At 37.4% G+C, this 23,199-nt stretch overlaps 1 protein-coding gene across 1 annotated transcript in view; it reads right to left on the bottom strand.

Moving 5' to 3' along the window:
- Window positions 1-23,199, bottom strand: part of LOC132366734 (small ribosomal subunit protein uS2-like) — a 34,166-nt gene that overhangs the window by 9,044 nt on the left and 1,923 nt on the right. Inside the window, exons 3-4 of the mRNA XM_059924316.1 lie at window positions 21,434-21,541; window positions 3,066-3,110 (exon numbers count right to left, since the gene is read on the bottom strand). Of these exons, the coding sequence (XP_059780299.1) occupies window positions 3,066-3,110; window positions 21,434-21,541 (153 nt within the window). The remainder of the gene's footprint in view (window positions 1-3,065; window positions 3,111-21,433; window positions 21,542-23,199) is intronic.

Consider the following 23,199-nt stretch of genomic DNA (forward strand, 5'->3'; position numbering starts at 1 on the left):
GAACCCCTCCCGGTTAGCTGTGGTGCACTAGCCCCCTTCAGGCTGTGTTCATGCAGCCCACCCCGGTCCTCTCCCTGGAGTCTGAACTCCGAAGCCTGACCCTCAGCTCCCAGCCCCCTCCAGCCCCATCGGGTGAGCAGACAAGCCTCTCAGGCTGGTGGGTGCTGGTCGGCACCGATCCTCTGTGCGCGAATCTCTCCACTTTGCCCTCTGCACCCCTGTTGCTGCACTCTCCTCCGTGGCTTCAAAGCTTCCCCGCCGCTACCCACCATTTCCACCAGTGAAGGGGCTTCCTAGTATGTGGAAACATTTCCTCCTTCACAGCTCCCTCCCCAAGGTGCAGGTCCCATCCCTATTGTTTTGTCTCTGTTTTTCCTCTTTTCTTTTGCCCTACCCAGGTACGTGGGGAGTTTCATGCCTTTTGGGAAGTCTGAGGTCTTCTGCCAGCGTTCAGTAGGTGTTCTGTAGGAGTTGTTCCACATGTAGATGTAGTTTTGATGTATTTGTGGCTAGGAAGGTGATCTCCACGTCTTACTTCTCCACCATTTTAAGGCGCCCGTCTGTATTTGTGTTTTTTACATTTTTTCCCTGTAACTGATTTCCAGTCTCATAGCGTTGTGGTCAGAAAGATGCTTGAGGACTTCCCTGTTAGTGCAGTGGTTAAGAATCCGCCTGCCAATGCAGGAGACATGGGTTCGATCCCTGGTCCAGGAAGATCCCACATGCCACGGAGGAGCAAAGCCCGTGCGCCGCAACTACTGAGCCTGCGCTCTAGAGCCCGTGAGCCACAATTACTGAGCCTGTGTGCCACAATTGCTGAAGCCTGTGCACCTAGAGCCCATGCTCCGCAACAAGAGAAGCCACTACAATGAGAAGCCTGCTCACCACAACAAAGAGTATCCCCCGCTCGCCGCAACTAGAGAAAGCCCATGTGCAGCAACAAAGACCCAATGTAGCCAGAAATAAATAAATAAACAAATAAATTAATTAATTTTTAAAAAATTTTAAAAATTTAAAAATAAATTTAAAAAAAAGAAAGATGCTAGATTCTATTTCAATTTTCTTAAATTTTCCGAGGCTTGACTTGTGACCCAAATGTGATCTATCCTGGAGCATGTTCCATGTGCACTTGAGAAGAAAGTGTATTCTACCACTTTCAGGTGGAATGTCCTATAAATATCAATTAAATCTATCTGGTCTATTGTGTCATTTAAAGCTTGTGTTTCCTTATTTATTTTCTGTTTGGATGATCTGTCCATTGGTGTAAGTGGGGTGTTAAAGTCCCCTTCTATGACTGTGTTACTGTTGATTTCCCCTTTTATGGCTGTTAGCATTTACCTTATGTATTGAGGTGCTCCTATGTTGTGTGCATAAATATATATAATTGTTATATCTTCTTCTTGGATTGATCCCTTGATCATTATGTAGTGTCCTTCCTTATCTCTTGTAACAGTCTTCATTTTAAAGTCTATTTTATCTGATATGAGAATTGCTACTCCAGCTTTCTTTTGATTTCCATTTGCATGGAATATATTTTTCCACCCCCTCACTTTCATCTGTATGTGTCCCTAGGTCTGAAGTGGGTCTCTTGTAGACAGAATATATATTGGTCTTGTTTTTGTATCCATTCAGCCAGTCTATGTCTTTTCGTTGAGGCATTTAGTCCATTTACATTCAAGTTTATTATCAATATGTATGTTCCTATTACCATTTTCTTAATTGTTTTGGGTTTGTTTTTGTCGGTCTTTTTCTCCTCCTGTGTTGCTCACCTAGAGAAGTTCCTTTAGCGTTTGTTGTAAAGCTGGTTTGGTTGTGCTGAATTCTTTTAGCTTTTGCTTGTCTAAAAAGCTTTTGATTTTTCCTTCGAATCTGAATGAGATCTTTGCTGGGTACTCTTGATTGTATGTTTTTCTCTTTCATCACTTTAAGTATATCCTGCCACTCCCTTCTGGCCTGCAGAGTTTCTGCTGAAAAATCAGCTGATAACCTTATGGGGATTCCTTTGTATGTCATTTTTTGCTTTACCCTTGCTACTTTTAATATTTTTTTCTTTGAATTTAATTTTTGTTAGTTTGATTAATATGTGTCTTGGTGTGTTTCACCTAGGGTTTATCCTGTATGGGTCTCTCTGTGCTTCCTGGACTTGGGTGACTATTTCCTGTCCCATGTTAGGGAAGTTTTCTACTATAATCTCTTCAAATATTTTCTCAGAGTCTTTCTTGTGTCTTACAATGTTACAGAATTAAATAAAACATGAAGCATTTCTGAAATAAAAAATGCAATAATAATTTCAGCCCTAGCCAATAACATTTTAAGCAGAGGCATCAAATCATGGTTGTACCCACATTTATTAAGACAAAGCATTACTTAATACCAATTTATTTTTTTATTCATTTATCCTTACATTTAGCAAAGTGATTTTATGCTTATTATCTGATAGGTATTATACAGGGCACTGTAAGTGAGTGTGTGGTGGGGGATAAAACTGAGTACACGTGAACCTTTCTTTCCCATATTAAACTTTTGAAAAACCTACGCTTTTCTAACTTGTTCATTGATATTCCCAAAACATCATTTCAAAACAAATTTGGATTTGGATGTATAAACTGATAAACTAATCCTACAAAACATGCAAATCAGTATTCAACATTCTCACATTTAAGTTCTGGTATTTACATGTATGAATACATATGAAAGTAGGGGACTGACTCTAAAACAGAGTCTTACAACCATTGTCATTGTTTATGATCTATATATGAGAATGAATTTATATTCTAAGTGTTGAAGTGCAAAAAATGTGTAAAGAGGGCAATGTAGGTTCAGTAATGATAATAGTAACAGCTAACACTTATATAATGTATACCATGTGGCAGATACCCTTTAAGCACTTATCCATCTTAAACTATTAAGTCCTTAAAACAATCCTATGAGACAGGTGCTATTACTACTCCCATTTTACATGTGAGAAAATTAAAGAACACAGAGGTAAAGTAACTTGTCCAAAATTATATAGCTAGGATATTGTGGGTTTGGGATTCAAAATCATGCAGTCTAGTGCAACTCACTTTCGGCCAGGGTGACCAGAGTGAACTTCATAAAATTGGATGAATCTAAACAAGGAAATAAAAACAGGTTTCACTTAAAAATTTAAATTTTTGTATTTTGAAATAATTTTATGACTAACAGAAAAGTTGCAAAAATGTACAGAGAATTCCTCTGTATCCTTCATTCAGTTTCTCCTAATGTTAACACTTTATATAACCATAGCACAGTTACCAAAGCAAGAAAATGAACATTGGTACAATACTACTAACTATTGCATATACATACACATATATATATATATATAATTTTTATAGCTAGAGCCCTGACTTAAATTTTATGAATTGTCCCAATAACATCATTTTCTGGTCCAGAATCCAATCCAGGCTCCCACTCTCCATTTAATTGTAATATTTATTTAGTCTCTTCCAAACTGTGAAAGTTCCTTTGTCTTTGTCTTTTGTGACCTTGGCACTTTTTATGAGTAATTTAGGTTAGTTATTTTGTAGAATATTTTTCAATTTAGGTTTGCCTGATGTTTTCTCAGTATTAGTTCTTTTTAAATTTTTAAAAATTTTGTACAATTTTTAAAGGTTACTTTCCATTTACAATTATTACAAAACACTGGCTATATTTCCCATGTTGTACGATATATCCTTAAGCCTATCTTACACCAAAGAATTTGTACCTCCCACTCTCCCACCCCTATATTGTCTCTCCCCACCTGCCACCTGGTAACCATTAGTTTGTTCCCTATATCTGTGAGTGTGCTTCTTTTATGTTATATTCAGTAGTTTGTTGTATTTTTTAGATTCCACATATAAGTGATATCATACAGTATTTGTCTCTCTCTCTGACTTATTTCACTTAGCATAATGCCTTCTAAGTCCATCCATGCTATTGCAAAGGGCAGAATTTCAGTCTTTTTTTTATGGCTGAGTAGTATTCCATTGTATATATGTACCACAACTTCTTTACCCATTCGTCTGTTGATGGAGACTTAGGTTGTTTCCATATCTTGGCAATTGTACATAATGTTGCTATAAACATTTTTCAGATATATACTCAGGAGTAGAATTGCTGAATCATATGGTAGTTCTGGTTTTAGTTTTTTGAGAAAGACCATACTGTTTTCCTCAGTGGCTGTGCCAGTTTTCATCCCCACAAGAGTATATTTTCTCCACATCCTCACTAATACTTATTTGTGATCTTTTTGATGATAACCATTCATTTTTTTAAAACATTTTTTAATGAATATTTTTTAATTAGAATGAGACAGAGTTCAGTATCAAATCTTTTTTTAAATTTTATTTAGTTTTGGCTGCGTTGGGTCTTTGTTGCTGCACGCAGGCTTTCTCTAGTTGTGGCAAGCGGGGGCTATTCTTCATTGCAGTGTGCGGGCTTCTCATTGTGGTGGCTTCTCTTGTTGTGGAGCATTGGTTCTAGGTGCGTGGGCTTCAGTAGTTGTGGCATGCGGGCTCTAGAGCGCAGGCTCAGTAGTTGTGGCGCACGGGCTTATTTGCTCCGCAGCATGTGGGATCTTCCCAGACCAGGGATTGAACCCATGTCCCCTGCACTGGCAGGTGGATTCTTAACCACTGTGCCACCAGGGAAATCCCAATGATAACCGTTCTTAAAGGTATGAGGTGATGTCTCATTGTGGTTTTGATTTGCATTTCCCTGATGATTAATGATGTTGAGCATCTTTTCATGTGCCTGTTGGCCATCTGCATTTCCTCTTTGGAAAAATATCTATTCAGTTCTTCTGCCCATTTTTTAATCGAGTTGTTTGTTTTTGTTGTTGATGTTGAGTTGTATGAGCTGTTTATATATTTTGGATATTAATCCTTTATTGGTCATATCATTTGCAAATATTTTCTCCCATTCAGTAGGTTTTTTCATTTTGTTGATGATTTCCTTTGCTGTACAAAAGCTTTTATGTTTAATTAGGTCCCGTTTGTTTATTTTTGCTTCATCTCTCTCCTTTCCATTTCCTGCATTTTGTATCTCACCCTTTGTCTTTACTGGTTTCTCAATGAGCAGTTTCTCCAGAACGTTCTTTCTCAGGTAGGGTGGTAAATTTTTTGAGACCCTGTATACCTTAAAATCATCTAGTTGTCTAGTAGCCTGGAGGTAGGCAGATGATCTAGGGATGTAACTGCTTCTCAAACAACTTGACTCCAGATTTACATTTAGGTCTTGAATCCATTTTGAGTTTATTTTTTCATGTGGTGTTAGAGCATGTTCTATATCTTCTTACTGATTGATGTCAATCTTGAGCACTTATTAAAGATAGTGTCTGCCAGTTTTTTTCAATGTGAAATTTCTTTTTTTTCCCTCTCAAAAGGTACTTTCTAATGGAGACACACTTTGAGACTGCAAGTATCCTGGTTTTCACTATAATTTTGCTCACTAATTTTGGCATTCATTTATTGTCTGCCTGAAACCATTATTTTATTTGTTTGTTTGTTTGTTTGTTTACTGAATATATCAATAGTTGATGTGAAGGATTATGTTAGTTTCAGGTGTACTACCTAGTGATTTGACATTTGCATATATTATGAATGTGATCACCACAATAAGTCTAGTAACCATCTGTCCCCATACAAAGTTATTACGATATTACTGACTATATTCCTTATGCTGTGTAGTACATCCCCATGGCTTATTTAACTAGTAACTGGAGGTTTGTACTTCTTAATCCCTTACACCTACTTCACCTGTCCCCCAACTCCCTCCCCTCTGGCAACCACTCATTTTTTCTCTGTACCTATGAGGCTATTTTCATTTTGTTTTGTTTGTTTCTTGTTTTTTAGATTCCACATAAAAGTGAGATCATATGGTATTTATCTTTCTCTGTCTGACTTATTTCACTTAGCACAAATCTTTCTAGATCCATCCCTGCTGCTGCAAGTGACAGGATTTCACTTATTTTTTATGACTGAATAATATTCAATTGCATATATATACCACATCTTCTTTTTCCATTCCTCTATCATTGGTCACTTAGGTTGTTTCCATATCTTAGCTATTGTAAATAGCTACAATGAACATTGATGTGCATATATCTTTTTAAATTAGTGTTATTGTTTTCTTCGGGTAAATATCCAGAAGTGAAATTGCTGAATCACATGGCAGTTTTATTTTTAATTTCTGAGGAACCTCCATAGTCTTTTCCATAGTGGCTTCACCAATCTACAGTCCCACTAACAATGCACAAGAGTTCCTGCTTCTTGACATCCTTGCCAACTCTTGTTATTTGTGTCTTTTAGCCACTCTGAGAGGTGTGAGGTGGTATCTCATTGTGGTTTTGCTTTGCATTTCCCTGATGATTAGTAATATTGAGCATCTTTTTCTGTGTCTGTTGGCCATCTGTATGTCTCCTTTGGAAAAATTGTCTATTTAGGTCCTCTGCACTTTTTAAAATTAGATTGATGTTTTTTGATGTTGAGTTGTATGAGTTCTTTGTATATTTTTGATATTAACCCTTATCAGATATATCATTTGCAAATAGCTTTTCTCATTCAATTGGTTGCCTTTTCATTTTGTTGATGGTTTCAATCACTGTGCAAAACCTTTTAGTTTGATATAGTCTTGTTGCTGATATTTGCTTTTGTTTCCCTTGCCTGAAGAGACAGATCAAAAAACGTATTGCTAAGACCAGCATCAAAGAGTGTACTGCCTATGTGTTCTTCTAGAATCTTTATTGTTTCAGGTCTTACATTTAAGTGTTTAATCCATTTGGAGTTGATTTTTGTATATGGTATGAGAAAGGAGTCCAGTTTGATACTTTTGCATGTACTGTCCAGTTTTCCCAACTCCATCTATTGAAGGCACTGTGTTTTCCCCACCCATTGTATATTCTTACCTCCTTTGTCATAAATCACTTGACTCATAAGTGTGGGTTCATTTCTGGGCTCTCTATTCTGTTCCATTGGTCTATATGTCAGTTTCTTTTTTTCCCCCATTTTTTATTTCTTATGTACCCAGTATCTAGTGTAGTGTTTAGCACATACAAGATGCTTAATAAATTCTGAACTGGAATGATTACAATAAGCTTCAGGTATAAGTATAGGAGAGATTACAGGAATATAGGAACTATATATAGGAATATATTGATTTGATTTTTGTGTATTTAATAGCTTTAATAATACTGATTACAAACTCAGTGCTGCATACTTTTTGGTATTAATTGAATCCAGCCAAATCAGAGGCATTTTGATTCACAACTTAGCTTTACTTCCCATTCTTCTGTCTCAAAAAGTTGAAATTGTGAAAGTTGTAACCAACCTCAAAAGCCTATTCGACTTAATATTCAGTCATTCATTAACCCCTTTCATTCATAGACACTTATTGAGTGTCCACCCTCGTCCAGGCACTGAGGATACGAGGACAGACATGGTTCTACTCTCAGTGTGCCACACTATTTTGATTACTGTAGCTTTGTAGTATAGTTTGAAATCAGGGAGCATGATACCTCCAGCTTTGTTCTTTTTTCTGAAGGTTGTTTTTTCTATTTGGGATCTTCTGTGTTTCCATACAGATTTTAGAATTATTTATTCTAGTGTTGTGAAAATGCCAAGGATGTTTTGATAAGGATTGCTTTAAATCTGTAAATTGCCTTGGGTAGTATGGTCATTTTAGCAGTATTAATTCTTCTAATCCACACGAATGGTATATCTTTCCATTTGCTTGTATCATCTGCAATTTCTTTCATCAGTGTCTTATAGTTTTCAATGTTTTCCTTGGTTAAATTTCTAGATATTTTATTCTTTTTGATTCAATTGTAATGGGATTGTTTTCTTGATTTCTCTCTGATAGTTCATTATTAATGGATAAATTTACAACAGATTATAGCCATTAATTTCATACCCTGCAACCTTACTGAGTTATTAGTTGTGATAGTTTTTTTGGTGACATGCTTCAGATTTTCTATGTATAGTATTATGTCAACTGAAACAGTGACAGTTTTACTTCTTCCTTTCCAATTTGGATTCCTTTTATTTATTTTTTTTCTTGTTGATTGTTGTGGCTAGGGCTTCAAATACTATATTGAATAAAAGTGGCAAAGGTGGACATCCATGTGTTATTCCTGATCTTAGACGAAATCTTTTCAGATTTTCACTGTTGAATATGTTGTTGACGGTTGGTTTGTTATATATGGTCTTACTGACTTTTTTTTGTCATAAATGGATTTTTATCAAATGCTTTTTCTACATCTATTGAGATGGTCATATGATTTTGTTAATGTGATGTATCACATTGATTGATTTGCAGATATTGAAACATCCTTGCACCTCTGGGATAAATCCCACTTGATCATGGTGTATGATTCTTTTAATGTATTGTTGAGTTCAGTTTGCCAACATTTTGCTGAGGAATTTTGGATCTATGTTCATCATGGATGTTGGCCTGTAATTTTGTGTGTGTGGTGTGTCTGTTTATGGTTTTGGTATCAGGGTGATCTTGGAATCATAGAATGAGTTTGGAAGCATTTCTTCCTCTGCAATTTTTTGGAATAGTTTGAGAAGGGTAGGTGTTAACTCTTCTTTAAAGGTTTGGTAGAATTCACCTGTGAAGCCATCTGATCTTGGACTTTTGTTTACTGAGAGTTTTTAAGTTACTGATTCAATTTCATTACTAGTAATCTGTCTGTTAGTATATTCTATTTCTTCCTGATTTAGTCTTGGGAGATTGTACATTTCTAATAATTTATCCATTTCTAGGTTGTTCACTTTATTGGCTATAGTTGTTTATAGTAATCTCTTATGATTCTTTGTATTTCTGAGGTATCACTTGTAACTTCTCTTTCATTTATGATTTTATTGATTTGAACACTCTCTCTTTTTTTCTTGATCAGACTGTCTAAATGTTTATCAACATTTTTTTCAATGAATCAACTCAGTTTTATTAATTTTTTTTCTTTTTTTGTCTCTATTTTATTTATTTCTGCTCTGATCTTTATTATTTCTTTTCTTCTACTAACTTTGGGTTTTGTTTGTTCGTTTCCTGGTTACTTTAAGTCTAAGTTTAGATTGTTTATTTGATATTTTTCTTGTTTCCTAAGGTAGGCTTGTATCACTATAAATTTTCCTCTTAGAAATGCTCTGTTTTGTCTCATAGATTTTGGATAATTTTGTTTCCATTCTAAACTGTCCCCAGGTATTTTTTTATTTCTTTGTTGACCTGTTGGTTGTTTAGTAGCATGTTGTTTAGACTCCATGTGTTTGTGTTCTTTGCAGTTGTTTTCATGAAATTGATTTCGAGTGTCATACTGTTGTGGTCAGAAAAGATGCTTGATATGATTTCAATTTTCTTAAATTTATTGAGATGTGTTTTGTGGCCTAGCATGTGATCTATCCTGGAGAATGTTCCATGTGCCCTTGAAAAGAATGATTTTCTGCTGTTTTTGAATAAAATGTTCTGTAGATATCTATTAATCTCATCTAATCTAAAGTGCCATTTAAAGTCAGTGTTTTCTTATTGACTTTCTGTCTGGTTGATCTGTTAATTGATGGAAGTGTGGTATTAAACTTCCCTATTTTTATTGTATTATCATCAACTTTTCCCTTTATCCTTGTTAATATTTGCTTTATGCATTTAGGTGTTCTTATGGTGGGTTCATATATATTAACAATTGCTATATCTTTTTGTTGGCTTTATTGCTTTGTCATTATGTAATGTCCTCCTTTGTCTCTTGTTACACCCTTTGTTTTAACGTCTATTTTTTCTGATATGAGTATTCCTACCCCCATCTTTATTTTCATTTCCATCTGCATGGGATACCTTTTTTTCATCCCCTCAATTTCAGTCTGTGTGTCTTTAGATCTGAAGAGTCTTGTGTAAGCAGCATATATATGGGTCTTGTTTTTTTTTTTTTAATCTATTCAGCCACTGTATGTCTTTTTATAGGAGGATTTAGTCTATTTACATTTAAAATAATTATTGATAAGTATGTTTTCTGGTTGTTTTTGTCGTTTTTTTTTCTTTCTTTTTCTTTTTTCTCTTTTTTTGTGATTTGATGACTTTCTCAATGTTATGTTTGGATTCCTTTTTCTTTTTTGTCTGTGTATCTATTTTAAGCTTGCAGTTTGTAGTTACAATGAGGTTTTATATATAAAAACCTATACACTCTTAAGTTCAAATGCATTCCAACATCCCAATATTTTTACCCCACACATACATTTAATGTTTTTGATATCATAATTTGCATCTTTTTGTTTATTGTATTCCTTAACTACTTACTGTGGATATAGATGATTTTACTACTTTGTCTTTTTACCTTCTTACTAGTTTTATAAGTGATTGTTCTACCACCTTTACTGTATGTTTGTCTTTACCAGTGACCTTTTTCCTTTCATAATTTTCATATTTCTAGTTGTGGCCTTTTCTTTTTCACTTAGATAAGTCCCTTTATTTCTTATAAGGCTAGTTTGGTGATGCTGAACTTCTTAAGCTTTTGCTTGTCTGTAAAACTCTTTATCTCTCCTTAAAATCTGAATGATAACCTTGCTGGGTAGAGTATTCTTGGTTGTAGCTTTTTTCCTTTCATCACTTTGAATATATTGTGCCACTCCCTTCTGGCCTGCAAAATTTCTCTCGAAAGTTTGCTGAGAGTCTTATGGGAATTCCCTTGTATGTAACTACTGGTTTTTCTCTTGCTGCTTTTAAGGGTCTCTCTTTATCTTTAATTTTTGCCATTTAAATTGTAATGTGTCTTGGTGTAGACCTCTTTGAGTTCATTTTGTTTGGGATTATCTGTGCTACCTGGATCTTGATGTCTGTTTCCTTCCCCAGGTTAAGAGAAGATTTTTGCTATTATTTCTTCAAATAAGTTCTCTGCTTCTTTCTCTTTTCTCCTTCTGGAACCCCTGTAATACAGGTATTAGTATGCTTAATGTTGTCTCTGATGCCTCTTAAACTATCCTGATTTCTTTTCATTCTTTTTCTTTTTTCTGTTCAGTTTGAATCATTTCCACTACTTTATCTTCCAGATCACTGATTCATTCCTCTGTCCCATCTAATCTACTGTTGATTTCTTCTAGTAAAATTTTTATTTCAGTTATTGTATTCTTCAGCTCTGTTTAGTTCTTCTTTATATTTTCTAACTTGTGGTGGAAATTCTCACTGTGTTCATCCATTCTTCTCCCAAGTTCATTGAGCATCTGTATGATCATTACCTTAACTCTTTTTTTTTTTTTAATTAATTAATTTATTTATTTATGGCTGTGGTGGGTCTTCGTTTCTGTGCGAGGGCTTCCTCTAGTTGTGGCAAGCGGGGGCCACTCTTCATCGCGATGCGCAGTCCTCTCACTATCGCGGCCTCTCTTGTTGCGGAGCACAGGCTCCAGACGCGCAGGCTCAGTAGTTGTGGCTCACGGGCCTAGTTGCTCCGCGGCATGTGGGATCATCCCAGACCAGGGCTCGAACCCATGTGCCCTGCATTGGCAGGCAGATTCTCAACCACTGCGCCACCAGGGAAGCCCTACCTTAACTCTTTATTGGATAGATTGCCTATCTCCTCTTCGTTTAGTTCTTTTTCTAAGATTTTGTCTTGTTCCTTCATTTGTAATATATTCCTCTGTCTTCCCACTTTTTCCAATGCTCTGTGTTTATTTCAGTGTATTAGGTAGGTCAGCTATGTTTCCCAGTCTTAGAGAAGTGGCCTTATGTAGGAGATGTCATATAGGGTCCAGCAGCATGCTCCCCTCTTGTCATCAGAGCTATGTGCTCTAGGGATACCCTCTATGCGGGCTGCATGCCCCCTTCTATTATGGCTGGGCATGCTGTGGGTATGCTGGTAGGTGTGGCTGGTTTCTGGCCTGGCTGGCTACAAGTTCCTGTCTCATGGGGTGACTGTAGGCACACTGGAGGGTGGGGTATTTTCCTGAGCAGTTGGCTGTGTGGCCGAGAGGAATGTGGGACTGTTGCCTACGGCTGGTATGCAGGGCCGTGTTCTCCTGAGGCTGGCTGCATAGCCCAGGGCATGTGGGACAACTGCCAGCCTGCTGATGGGCCAGGTCCCTACACAGCTGGCTACCTGCAACAATTATTCATATGGTGTTTACTTTATAGTGAATAGTAAGGAATAGCTATTTCTTTTGCTCTTTTAAAAATTTATTTAATTATTCATATTAATATGCATTATAATCTAATACTATTAGTATTTGCTCTGTTGCTCCAATTGTTCCAGCTTTGGCTATTGGTAGTTCCTGTGTATTTTTACATGTCTTCATCATTTTTTTTAGCTCTTCAGTCTTCTGATAGAAGGAAATCAAAGCAGTAATTTAATAAGATCAGCCTGGAATATAACAGTTAAGAAAACTCTTTTTATATTTTTAATCTTTGCATAGCAAATAAAACTTAAAAAATAGTTTTCTCACAAATAACAATACGAGTAAGGGGGCTTCCCTGGTGGCGCAGTGGTTGAGAATCTGCCTGCCAATGCAGGGGACACGGGTTCGAGCCCTGGTCTGGGAAGATGCCGCGGAGCAACTCGGCCCGTGAGCCACAATTACTGAGCCTGCGCGTCTGGAGCCTGTGCTCGGCAACAAGAGGCCGCGATAGTGAGAGGCCCACGCACCGCGATGAAGAGTGGCCCCCGCTTGCCACAACTAGAGAAAGCCCTCGCACAGAAACGAAGACCCAGCACAGCCATACCATACATACATACATACATAAATAAAAAGAATGTAAGCAGACAAGAATAGCATTAAAAAATAAAAAATAATTTAAAAAAAAAGAACAATACGAGTAAAATTGTTATTTTTCAGTTATAATTAAATATTTTTCATACCTCAATGCTGATTTGTATCTTACCTAACTCCAAGGTTTACTTATGCCCCAAACTAATACTGGGTTGGCTAGTACTCCCTAAGTGGGGGAAAATAAGTCATAGAAAAATTTCCGACTTATAGGTACATTGTGTGCTGCTTTCTTGCCTTAATCCAGCTATTCCACTGAAGCTCAATATGTATCACCAAAATTCAGTTTATGTAAATTATAGGCCATGAACAGGGAGCACCTTCAGCCACATCAAGCCATAAGTTGGAAATTTTAAATTTAGTTAGCAAACACTTACTGAGTGCTTCTGAGTACTAAGCATTGTGCCAGGCACTATTCATTAATAAAGGATATATTTGAAAGAAGTTAGTTAGGAAATAATATTTGCATTTTAAAAAAAGGAGTCATAAACAATGGATCTATGGGAAAATGAAAAATAAATAACTACTGTATATTTCTTTTGTTAAGGGGCTCATAAACATAGAGAAAAAAGTGCATGATATAATATATTATTAAAAATACATCATACTGTATACATATTTGAAATGACATGATGTAGTACAAATATTGACAAAGAGCTGTGAAAATCACAGAAGAGGGAGCAATTAATTCTACCTGTGAAGAAGATAAGTGGTGTGAGAGAAAGCTTTGGGGTTCAAGAGACATTTTGTTTTGCCGAAAGCGTGCTTTCGGTTTTATGGTTTGTTGGATTCGCTGACAAAATAACCACTCATTTCACACAATAAACAGCTTTAATCAACTCTTTAATGAAAGGTGATTTAACTTAATTTTAATATACAGTCATTAGACGGAAAGGAATAAGAATATTAGAGGAAAATAACAGGGTATACATCACTGAATTGCGCCGACATCTACTTCCAGATCCAAGCAGCAGGTGGGAAGTCCCAAGTGACAGTAATCTGGAGCCCCAGTTGGGAAGGGGCCCGGGTGGTGCATCCACCCAACAGGTAAGACTTCAGATTGGAGTTCTGGGGGCTTCCATTTATAATTCCAGGCTGCAAATTGATATCATCAGTTTGTGTGCAAAAATACAGCTGTGGATTCACTTTACCAGTGCTGCTGATTTCACCATGTGAGTAACAAGATTTTCCAGACCCTGGGGGACTGGCAGGTCCCCAGGGCTCAAGAAATTCCAAGACCCACTCCCTTTCTTATCGTAGGTGCCGCTTGACTTGCTAGCAGCAGTTGTTAGGTGTGCAAGCAAGTGCACAGTCCAGGCAGGATCACAGGCCAGGCAGAGGCCTGCTTCTGCCTCTGAAGCCTGAACAAGACTACTTTATTAGTACTTCCAAAATTCGGCCTCTAAGATTGTTCAGGCTGAAGAGCATAAGAATAAGGCAATATAACGTGAGAAGTTTTTTGAATATGGTAAGACAGGTAACAATTTGAAACAGTCAGTAAAAAGAGTGCAATCCATAGTACAGGCAATGCAAAAAGATTGGAGATTGGTTCAAGATGGTGGAGTAGAAGGACGTGCTCTCACTCCCGCTTGCGAGAGCACTGGAATCACAACTAACTGCTGAACAATCATCGACAGGAAGACACTGGAAATCACCAAAAAAGATACCCCACATCCAAAGACAAAGGAGAAGCCACAGTGAGACAGTAACAGGGGCGCAATCACAATAAAATCAAATCCCATAACTGCTGGGTGCGTGACTCACGAACTGGAGAACACTTATACCACAAAAGTCCACCCACTGGAGTGAAGGTTCTGAGCCCCACGTCAAGCTTCCCAACCTGCGGGTCCGGCAAAGGGAGGAGGAATTCCTAGAGAATCAGACTTTGAAGGCTAGCGGGATTTGACTGCAGGACTTTGACAGGGCTGGGGGAAACAGAGACTCCATTCTTGGAAGGCAAACACAAAGTAGTGTGTGCATTGGGACCCAGGGGAAGGAGTAGTGACCCCATAGCAGACTGAACCAGACCTACCTGCTAGTGTTGTAGGGTCTCCTGCAGAGGCAGGGGGTGGGTGTGGCTCACCATGAGGACAAGAACACTGGCATCAGAAGTTCTGAGAAGTACTCCTTGGTGTGAGCCCTCCCAGAGTCAGCCATTAGCCCCACCAAAGAGCCTGGGTAGGCTCCAGTGTTCGGTCACCTCAGGGCAAACAACCAACCTGGAGGGAACCCAGCCCCACCCATCAGCAGGCAAGCGGATTAAAGTTTTACTGAGCTCTGCCCACCAGAGCAACAGCCAGCTCTACCCACCACCAGTCCTTCCCATCAGGAAACTTACAAAAGCCTCTTAGATAGCCTTATCCACCAGAGGGCAGATAGCAGAAGCAAGAAGAACTACAATCCTGCAGCCTGTGGAACAAAAACCACATTCACAGAATGATAGACAAGATGAATGGCAGAGGGCTATGTACCAGATGAAGCAACAAGATAAAACCCCAGAAAAACAACTAAATGAAGTGGAAATAGGCAACCTTCCAGAAAAAGAGTTCAAAATAATGATAGTGAAGATGATCTAGGACCTCAGAAAAAGAATGGAGGCAAAGATCAAGAAGATGCAAGAAATGTTTAACAAAGATCTAGAAGAATTAAAGAACAAACAAACAGAGATGAACAATACAATAACTGAAATGAAAACTACACTAGAAGGAATCAATAGCAGAATAACTGAGGCAGAAGAACGGATAAGTGACCTGGAAGACAGAATGGTGGAATTCACTGCTGTGGAACAGAATAAAGAAAAAAGAATGAAAAGAAATGAAGACAGCCTAAGAGACCTCTGGGACAACATTAAACGCAACAACATTCGCATTATAGGGGTCCCAGAAAGAGAAGAGAGAGAGAAAGGACCCGAGAAAATATTTGAAGAGATTAGAGATTATAGTCGAAAACGTCCGTAACATGGGAAAGGAAAAAGCCACCCAAGTCCCGGAAGCGCAGAGAGTCCCATACAGGATAAACCCAAGGAGAAACACACCAAGACACATATTAATCAACTTGGCAAAACTTAAAGACAAAGAAAAATTATTGAAAGCGGCAAGGGAAAAACGACAAATAACATACAAGGGAACTCCCATAATGTTAACAGCTGATTTTCAGCAGAAACTCTACAAGCCAGAAGGGAGTGGCATGAGATACTTAAAGTGATGAAAGGGAAGAACCTACAACCAAGATTACTCTACCCGGCAAAGATCTCATTCAGATTCAATGGAGAAATCAAAAGCTTTACAGACAACAAAAGCTAAGAGAATTCAGCACCACCAAACCAGCTCTACAACAAATACTAAAGGAATTTATCTAAGTGGAAAACACAAGAGAAGAAAAGGACCTAGAAAAACAAACCCAAAACAATTAAAAAATGGTAATAGGAACATACATATCAATAATTACCTTAAAGTGAATGGATTAAATGCTCCAACCAAAAGACACAGGCTCACTGAATGGATACAAAAACAAGACTCATCTATATGCTGTCTACAAGAGACCCACTTCAGAACTAGGGACACATACAGACTGAAAGTGAGGGGATGGAAATAGATATTCCATGCAAATGGAAATCAAAAGAAAGCTGGAGTAGCAATACTCATATCAGATAAAATAGACTTTAAAATAAAGAATGTTACAAGAGACAAGGAAGGACACTACTTAATGATCAAGGGATCAATCCAGGAAGAAGATATAACAATTATAAATATATATGCACCCAACATAGGAGCACCTCAATACCTAAGGCAACTGCTAACAGCTATAAAAGAGGAAATCGACAGTAGCATAATAATAGTGGGGGACTTTAACACCTCACTTACACCAATAGACAGATATCCAAACAGAAAATTAATAAGGGAACACAAGCTTTAAAGGACACAATAGACGAGATAGATTTAACTGATATTTATAGGACATTCCATCCAAAAACAGCAGATTACACTTTCTTCTCAAGTGTGCCTGGAACATTCTCCAGGATAGATCGCATCTAGGGTCACAAATCAAGCTTCAGTAAATTTAAGAAAATTGAAATCATATCAAGCATCTTTTCTGACCACAACGCTATGAGATTAGAAATCAATTACAGGGAAAAAAATGTAAAAAACATAAACACATGGAGGCTAAACAATACGTTACTAAATAACCAAGAGATCACTGAAGAAATCAAAGAGGAAATCAAAAAATACCTGGAGACAAATGGCAATGAAAACACGATGATCCAAAACCTATGGGATGCAGTAAAAGCAGTTCTAAGAGGGAAGTTTATAGCAATACAAGCCTACCTCATGAAACAAGAAGAATCTCAAATAAACAATCTAACCTTACACCTAAAGGAGCTAGAGGAAGAAGAACAAACAAAACCCAAAGTTAGCAGAAGGAAAGAAATCATAAAGATCAGAGCAGAAATAAATGAAATAGAAATAAAGAAAACAGTAGCAAAGATCAATAAAACTAAAAGCTGGTTTTTTGAGAAGGTAAACAAAATTGATAAACCGTTAGCCAGACCCATCAAGAAAAAGAGGGAGAGGACTTAATAAAATTAGCAATGAAAAAGGAGAAGTTACAATAGACACTGCAGAAATACAAAGCATCCTAAAAGACTACTACAAGGAACTCTATGCCAGTAAAATGAACAACCTGGAAGAAATGGACAAATTCTTAGAAAGGTATGACCTTCCATGTCTGAACCAGGAAGAAATAGAAAATATGAACAGACCAATCACAAGTAATGAAATTGAAACTGTGATTAAAAATCTTCCAACAAACAAAAGTCCAGGACCAGATGGCTTCACAGGTGAAGTCTATCAATCATTTAGAGAAGAGCTAACACCCATCCTTCTCAAACTCTTCCAAAAAATTGCAGAGGAAAGAACACTCCCAAACTCATTCTATGAGGCCACCATCACCCTGATACCAAAGCCAGACAAAGGTACTACAAAAAAAGAAAATTAGAGACCAATATCACTGATGAATATAGATGCAAAAATCCTCAACAAAATACTAACAAACAGAATCCATCAATACATTAAAAGGATCATACACCACGATCAAGTGGGATTTATCCCAGGGATGCAAGGATTCTTCAATATACACAAATCAATCAATGTGATACACCATATTAACAAACTGAAGAAGAAAAACCATATGATCCTCTCAATAGATGCAGAAAAAGCTTTTGACAAAATTCAACACTGATTTATAATAAAAACTCTCCAGAAAGTGGGCATAGAGGGAACCTACCTCAGCATAATAAAAGCCATATACAACAAACCCACAGCAAACATCATTCTCAACGGTGAAATACTGAAAGCATTTCCTGTAAGATCAGGAATGAGACAAGGATGTCCACTCTCACCACTATTATTCAACATAGTCTTGGAAGTCTTAGCCATGGCAATCAGAGAAGAAAAAGAAATAAAAGGAATACAAATTGGAAAAAAAGAAGTAAAACTGTCACTGTTTGCAGATGCCACCTGCATCCTAAAGATGCCACCAGAAAACTACTAGATCTAATCAATGAATTTGGTAAAGTTGCAGGATACAAAATCAATGCACAGAAATCCCTTGCATTCCTATACACTAATGATGAAAAATATGAAAGAAAAATTAAGGAAACACTCCCATTTACCATTGCAACAAAAAGAATAAAATACCTAGGAATAAACCTACCTAGGGAGACAAAAGACCTGTATGCAGAAAACTATAAGACACTGATGAAAGAAATTAAAGATGAAACCAACAGATGGAGAGATATACCATGTTCTGGATTGGAAGAATCAATATTGTGAAAATGACTATACTACCCAAAGCAATCTACAGAATCAGTGTAATCCCTATCAAATTACCAATGGTATTTTTTACAGAACTAGAACAAAAAATCTTAAAATTTGTATGGAGCCACAAAAGACCCCGAATAGCCAAAGCAGTCTTAAGGGAAAAAAGCGGAGCTGGAGGAATCAGACTCCCTGACTTCAGACTATAGTACAAAACTACAATCATCAAGACAATATGGTAGTGGCACATAAACAGGAATATAGATCAATGGAACAAGATAGAAAGCCTAGAGATAAACCCATGCACCTGTGGTCAACTAATCTATGACAAAAGAGGCAAGGGTATACAATAGAGAATAGACAGTCTCTTCAATAAATAGTGCTGGGAAAACTGGACAGCTACATGTAAAAGAATGAAATTAGAACACTCCCTAACACCATACACAAAAGTAAACTCTAAATGGGTTAGAGACCTAAATGTAAGACTGGACACTATAAAATTCTTAGAGCAAAACATAGGAAGAACACTCTTTGACATAAATCACAGCAAGATCTTTTTTGATCCACCTCCTAGAGTAGTGGAAATAAGAACAAAAATAAACAAATGGGACCTAATGAAACTTAAAAGGTTTTGCAAAGCAAAGGAAACCGTACACAAGACGAAAAGACAACCCTCAGAATGGGAAAAAAATATTTGCAAATGAATCAACGGATGAAGGATTAATCTCCCAAATATATAAACAGCTCATGCAGCTCAATATTAAAAAAGCAAACAACCCAATCCAAAAATAGGCAGAAGACCTAAATAGACATTTCTCCAAAGAAGACATGCAGATGGCCAAGAGGCATATGAAAAGCTGCTCAACATCACTAATTATTAGAGAAATGCAAATCAAGACTACAATGAGGTGTCACCTCACACCAGTTAGAATGGGCATCATCCGAAAGTGTACAAACAACAAATGCTGGAGAGGGTGTGGAGAAAAGGGAACCCTCTTGCACTGTTGGTGGGAATGTAAATTGATACAGCCACTATGGGGAACAGTATGGAGGTTCCTTAAAAAACTAAAAATAGAATTACCATATGACCCAGCAATCCCGCTACTGGGCATATACCCAGAGAAAACCATAATTCAAAAAGACACATGCACCCCAATGTTCATTGCAGCACTGTTTACAATAGCCAGGTCATGGAAACAACCTTAATGCCCGTTGACAGACGAATGGATAAAGAAGATGTGATACATATGTACAATGGAATATTACTCAGCCTTTTAAAGGAACGAAATTGGTTCATTTATAGAGTCATGGATGGATCTAGAGACTGTCATACAGAGTGAAGTCAGGAAAAGAAAAACAAATACCGTATATTAACGCATATATGTGGAACATAGAAAAATGGTACAGATGAAACGGTTTGCAGGGCAGAAACTGAGACACAGATGTAGAGAACAAACATAGGGACACCAAGGGAGGAAAGCATCAGTGGGTGGGTGGTGGTGGTGGTGATGATGAACTGGGAGATTGGGATTGACATGTATACACTGATGTGTATAAAATGGATGACTAATAAGAACCTGCTGTATAAAAAAATAAAACAAAATTCAAAAATTAAAAATAAAAATAGTACAGGCAATGGATTAAACAAGGCAGAGAACAATTGTTTAGCTTAAGGGTGACTGAGTAAAGAAAAAGGCCCCCCAGGAACGGGCAGTATGCTTCTGTACGTTAACTCCCACATCCATTAATTTGTTAGCTGCAATAGTAGTAACAATAGAGCGTTCTAACGAAGTACAATTATGTGTATCTATAAATTTTTGTAGTAACTTTGATTTTTGTAATACCCATTTCAAAGGTTTAAGTGACAGGTTATATCAGGAGCAGGTAAAGTAGGAAGTAATGTTTGCACCCACAACAATTGTGTATGTATAGGGGGGAAGAAATACATTGCCCCTTTCTAATCTAAATGGTCTGCATGTGCTAAACAGCCTGAAAAAGGGTTCCTTGGCTGATAAATGGAAGTTGTATTAATGTCATCTGTTACAATACATATAAACTGGAGAGCAACTTCAAAAAACATGCTATAGGATCGAGGAAATATGTTCCATTCACAATAGTTAACGGAATTTTCTAATAAGCAGGGTTCCCAAATGCGGGAAGTCTGACAAAGCAATTCTTGAGTAGCCTTTTCACAGTTTGTCAATAGGTGGGTGGGATTATTAAAATCTAAGTAATTTCCAGCAAAATGAGGCAACCAATATTCATCTCCAAAAACAATAGGCAACACATGAAATTGGCACATAGAACTTGTGTTAGCAACCTTATAATGATATAAAGTCCCTGAGCACCAGGTGTCTGTGCATTTAGTAATGCCCTCTGGAATAAGTATCCAATGGTTTTTAGGTATCCATTCATTAAATAATTGTCTCCATGTATATTCATTAGTAGACATTAATATATCCTGGGCTTAATTCGACTGCAAGAGAGGAGGAATTAGGAGATCGAATAAAACCTCTAGCCCACGGGTTATCAGGGTTTACCCCGGACCAGATAGATAGGTTTTGTCCATAGAAAGTCATAATTAGAAAAGGACAGGCCTTGTTTGCAGGGCAGGTGAAGATACCTTGGGTTCGGGTCTGGCTCACATTTTTCCAGCAGAAGATTCCCCGGTGTTTTCCTTCATCTTTTTTTTAACCATAGCAGATATCCTGGCGTTGAGCATGGGAGTTCGGTTCTCTGTTTGACTGCAGCATAGATCCTGGGGTTAAGGCATGGGTGATGATCCACATCACAGTCAAGACTCCAAAAACAATCTGTATGTGGCTTTTTCTCCCAGATGGCCACATTTCTGGTGTGCCCAAAGTGCCAAACCTTTGAGTTCATTGGAGTTTGGATTGACTTCCACCATCTGGATCCGAGTTTGTTTGTCTGCAATTGAGTTATACCATCGTTCCATGGAATTGGGAATACTATGAGCATCTATGTGAAAAACTGAAACATTAGTTTTCTGCACAATTTGCCAAATATCTGCCCATAATTCTTTCCCCCACAACTCTTTTGAATGAATTTGCCAATTATTTCTAACTCACATTGGAAGCCAGGTTGCTAATCCATTGGCCACAGATCAGGAATCAGTGTAAATATGACATTCTGTTAAGTTTTCTTGTTTCAAAACTTGATATACTGCTTATAATTCAGCAAATTGGCTGCTTTTTCCTTCTCCAGTAGTAGTTAACAGTTTAGTTGTGACTGGATTGTAGGCTACTGCTTTCCAGTAACGAACAGATCCTATATATTTTGCCAAGCCATCTGTAAACCAGGCATGTTTCTTTTCTTTCTCAGTTAAAGAGTCAAAGGGCTTTCCCTATTTTACAGGCGACTTGGTTATCTTGAGTTTAATCATGACTTCGTGCTCAAGGTTTTCAATTGAAATTTCAGAAATCTTTTTTTTTTAAACATCTTTATTGGAGTATAATTGCTTTACAATGGTGTGTTAGTTTCTGCTTTATAACATAGTGAATCATGTATACATTTACATATATCCCCATATCTCCTCCCTCTTGTGTCTCCCTCCCACCCTCCCTATCCCACCCCTCTAGGTGGTCACAAAGCACAGAGCTGATCTCCCTGTGCTATGTGGCTGCTTCCCACTAGCTATCTATTTTACATTAGGTAGTATGTAAAACAGCGACACCCTGTGGGCCCGGTTTGGCCCAGTCCTGTACATACCATTTCCATTTAATTATACTAGACTCCTGGGCATGCCCAATTCTACTGGTCTTTGGTGAGCTTAAAATCCATTGCATAATTGGCGCTTGAGGCCTTAATGTAACAGTATGACCCACGGTTATTTGTTCAGTATCAATTAAAGCCCAATAAGAAGCCAACAACTGTTTTTCAGAGGTAGTATAATTTTTCCCAGCTTCTGGAAATTTTCTACTCCAGAAGCCCAACGGTACTCTTTTGCCCTCTTGCTTCTGCCATAAGCTCCAGTTAGTATACAGTTCATTGATTGACATGTGTAATTCTATGTCCCCTGGTTGGTTGGTCACGGGGCATCTGATCTCCATCCAAAGATAGATGGACTACTGAGATAAGCTTTAGAATAATTAAATTAAACTTTTTAGCAATAAAACATAACATCAAGGAACTATCTGGGAAGTGAATCTTGGTAAACAGAGACCTCAATTAACAAAACTAGAATTGAATATTCAGTGAAACATAAATTTTTCTTTCATTGTGAAGGCATTAACCCTGCAGCCAGGGAAGGCTTTATTCCATCAAAAAAAAAAAGAAAAAAGAGTGAGTTTTGCCAAGGAGCCGGGAAAAGCCAAGCAGATGTCTTGAATTTCCCATAGCCCTGACCGTTTGATTTACAGCTATTGTTTACCCATTTAAAATGTTCTGACTTAGGAGTAGACTGTTGCCATGTTATGAGGACAACAGGATAGCAGAAGTCTGACAATGAGGGGTTAATGTTTTGTAGAAGCAGAATGAGCTTTATCTATGTGTGCCATAATCTTCATAGATCATTGTGAAATAATATTTACTTTACCAAAGTAACAATACAAGATTTCAAAGGCAAATATAGAACAGAGCACTTAAGAGGTAAAGAAACTTAAAATCTGTTATCAAAG

This window comes from Balaenoptera ricei, chromosome 5, assembly GCF_028023285.1.
Source record: "Balaenoptera ricei isolate mBalRic1 chromosome 5, mBalRic1.hap2, whole genome shotgun sequence".
NCBI lineage: Eukaryota > Metazoa > Chordata > Mammalia > Artiodactyla > Balaenopteridae > Balaenoptera > Balaenoptera ricei.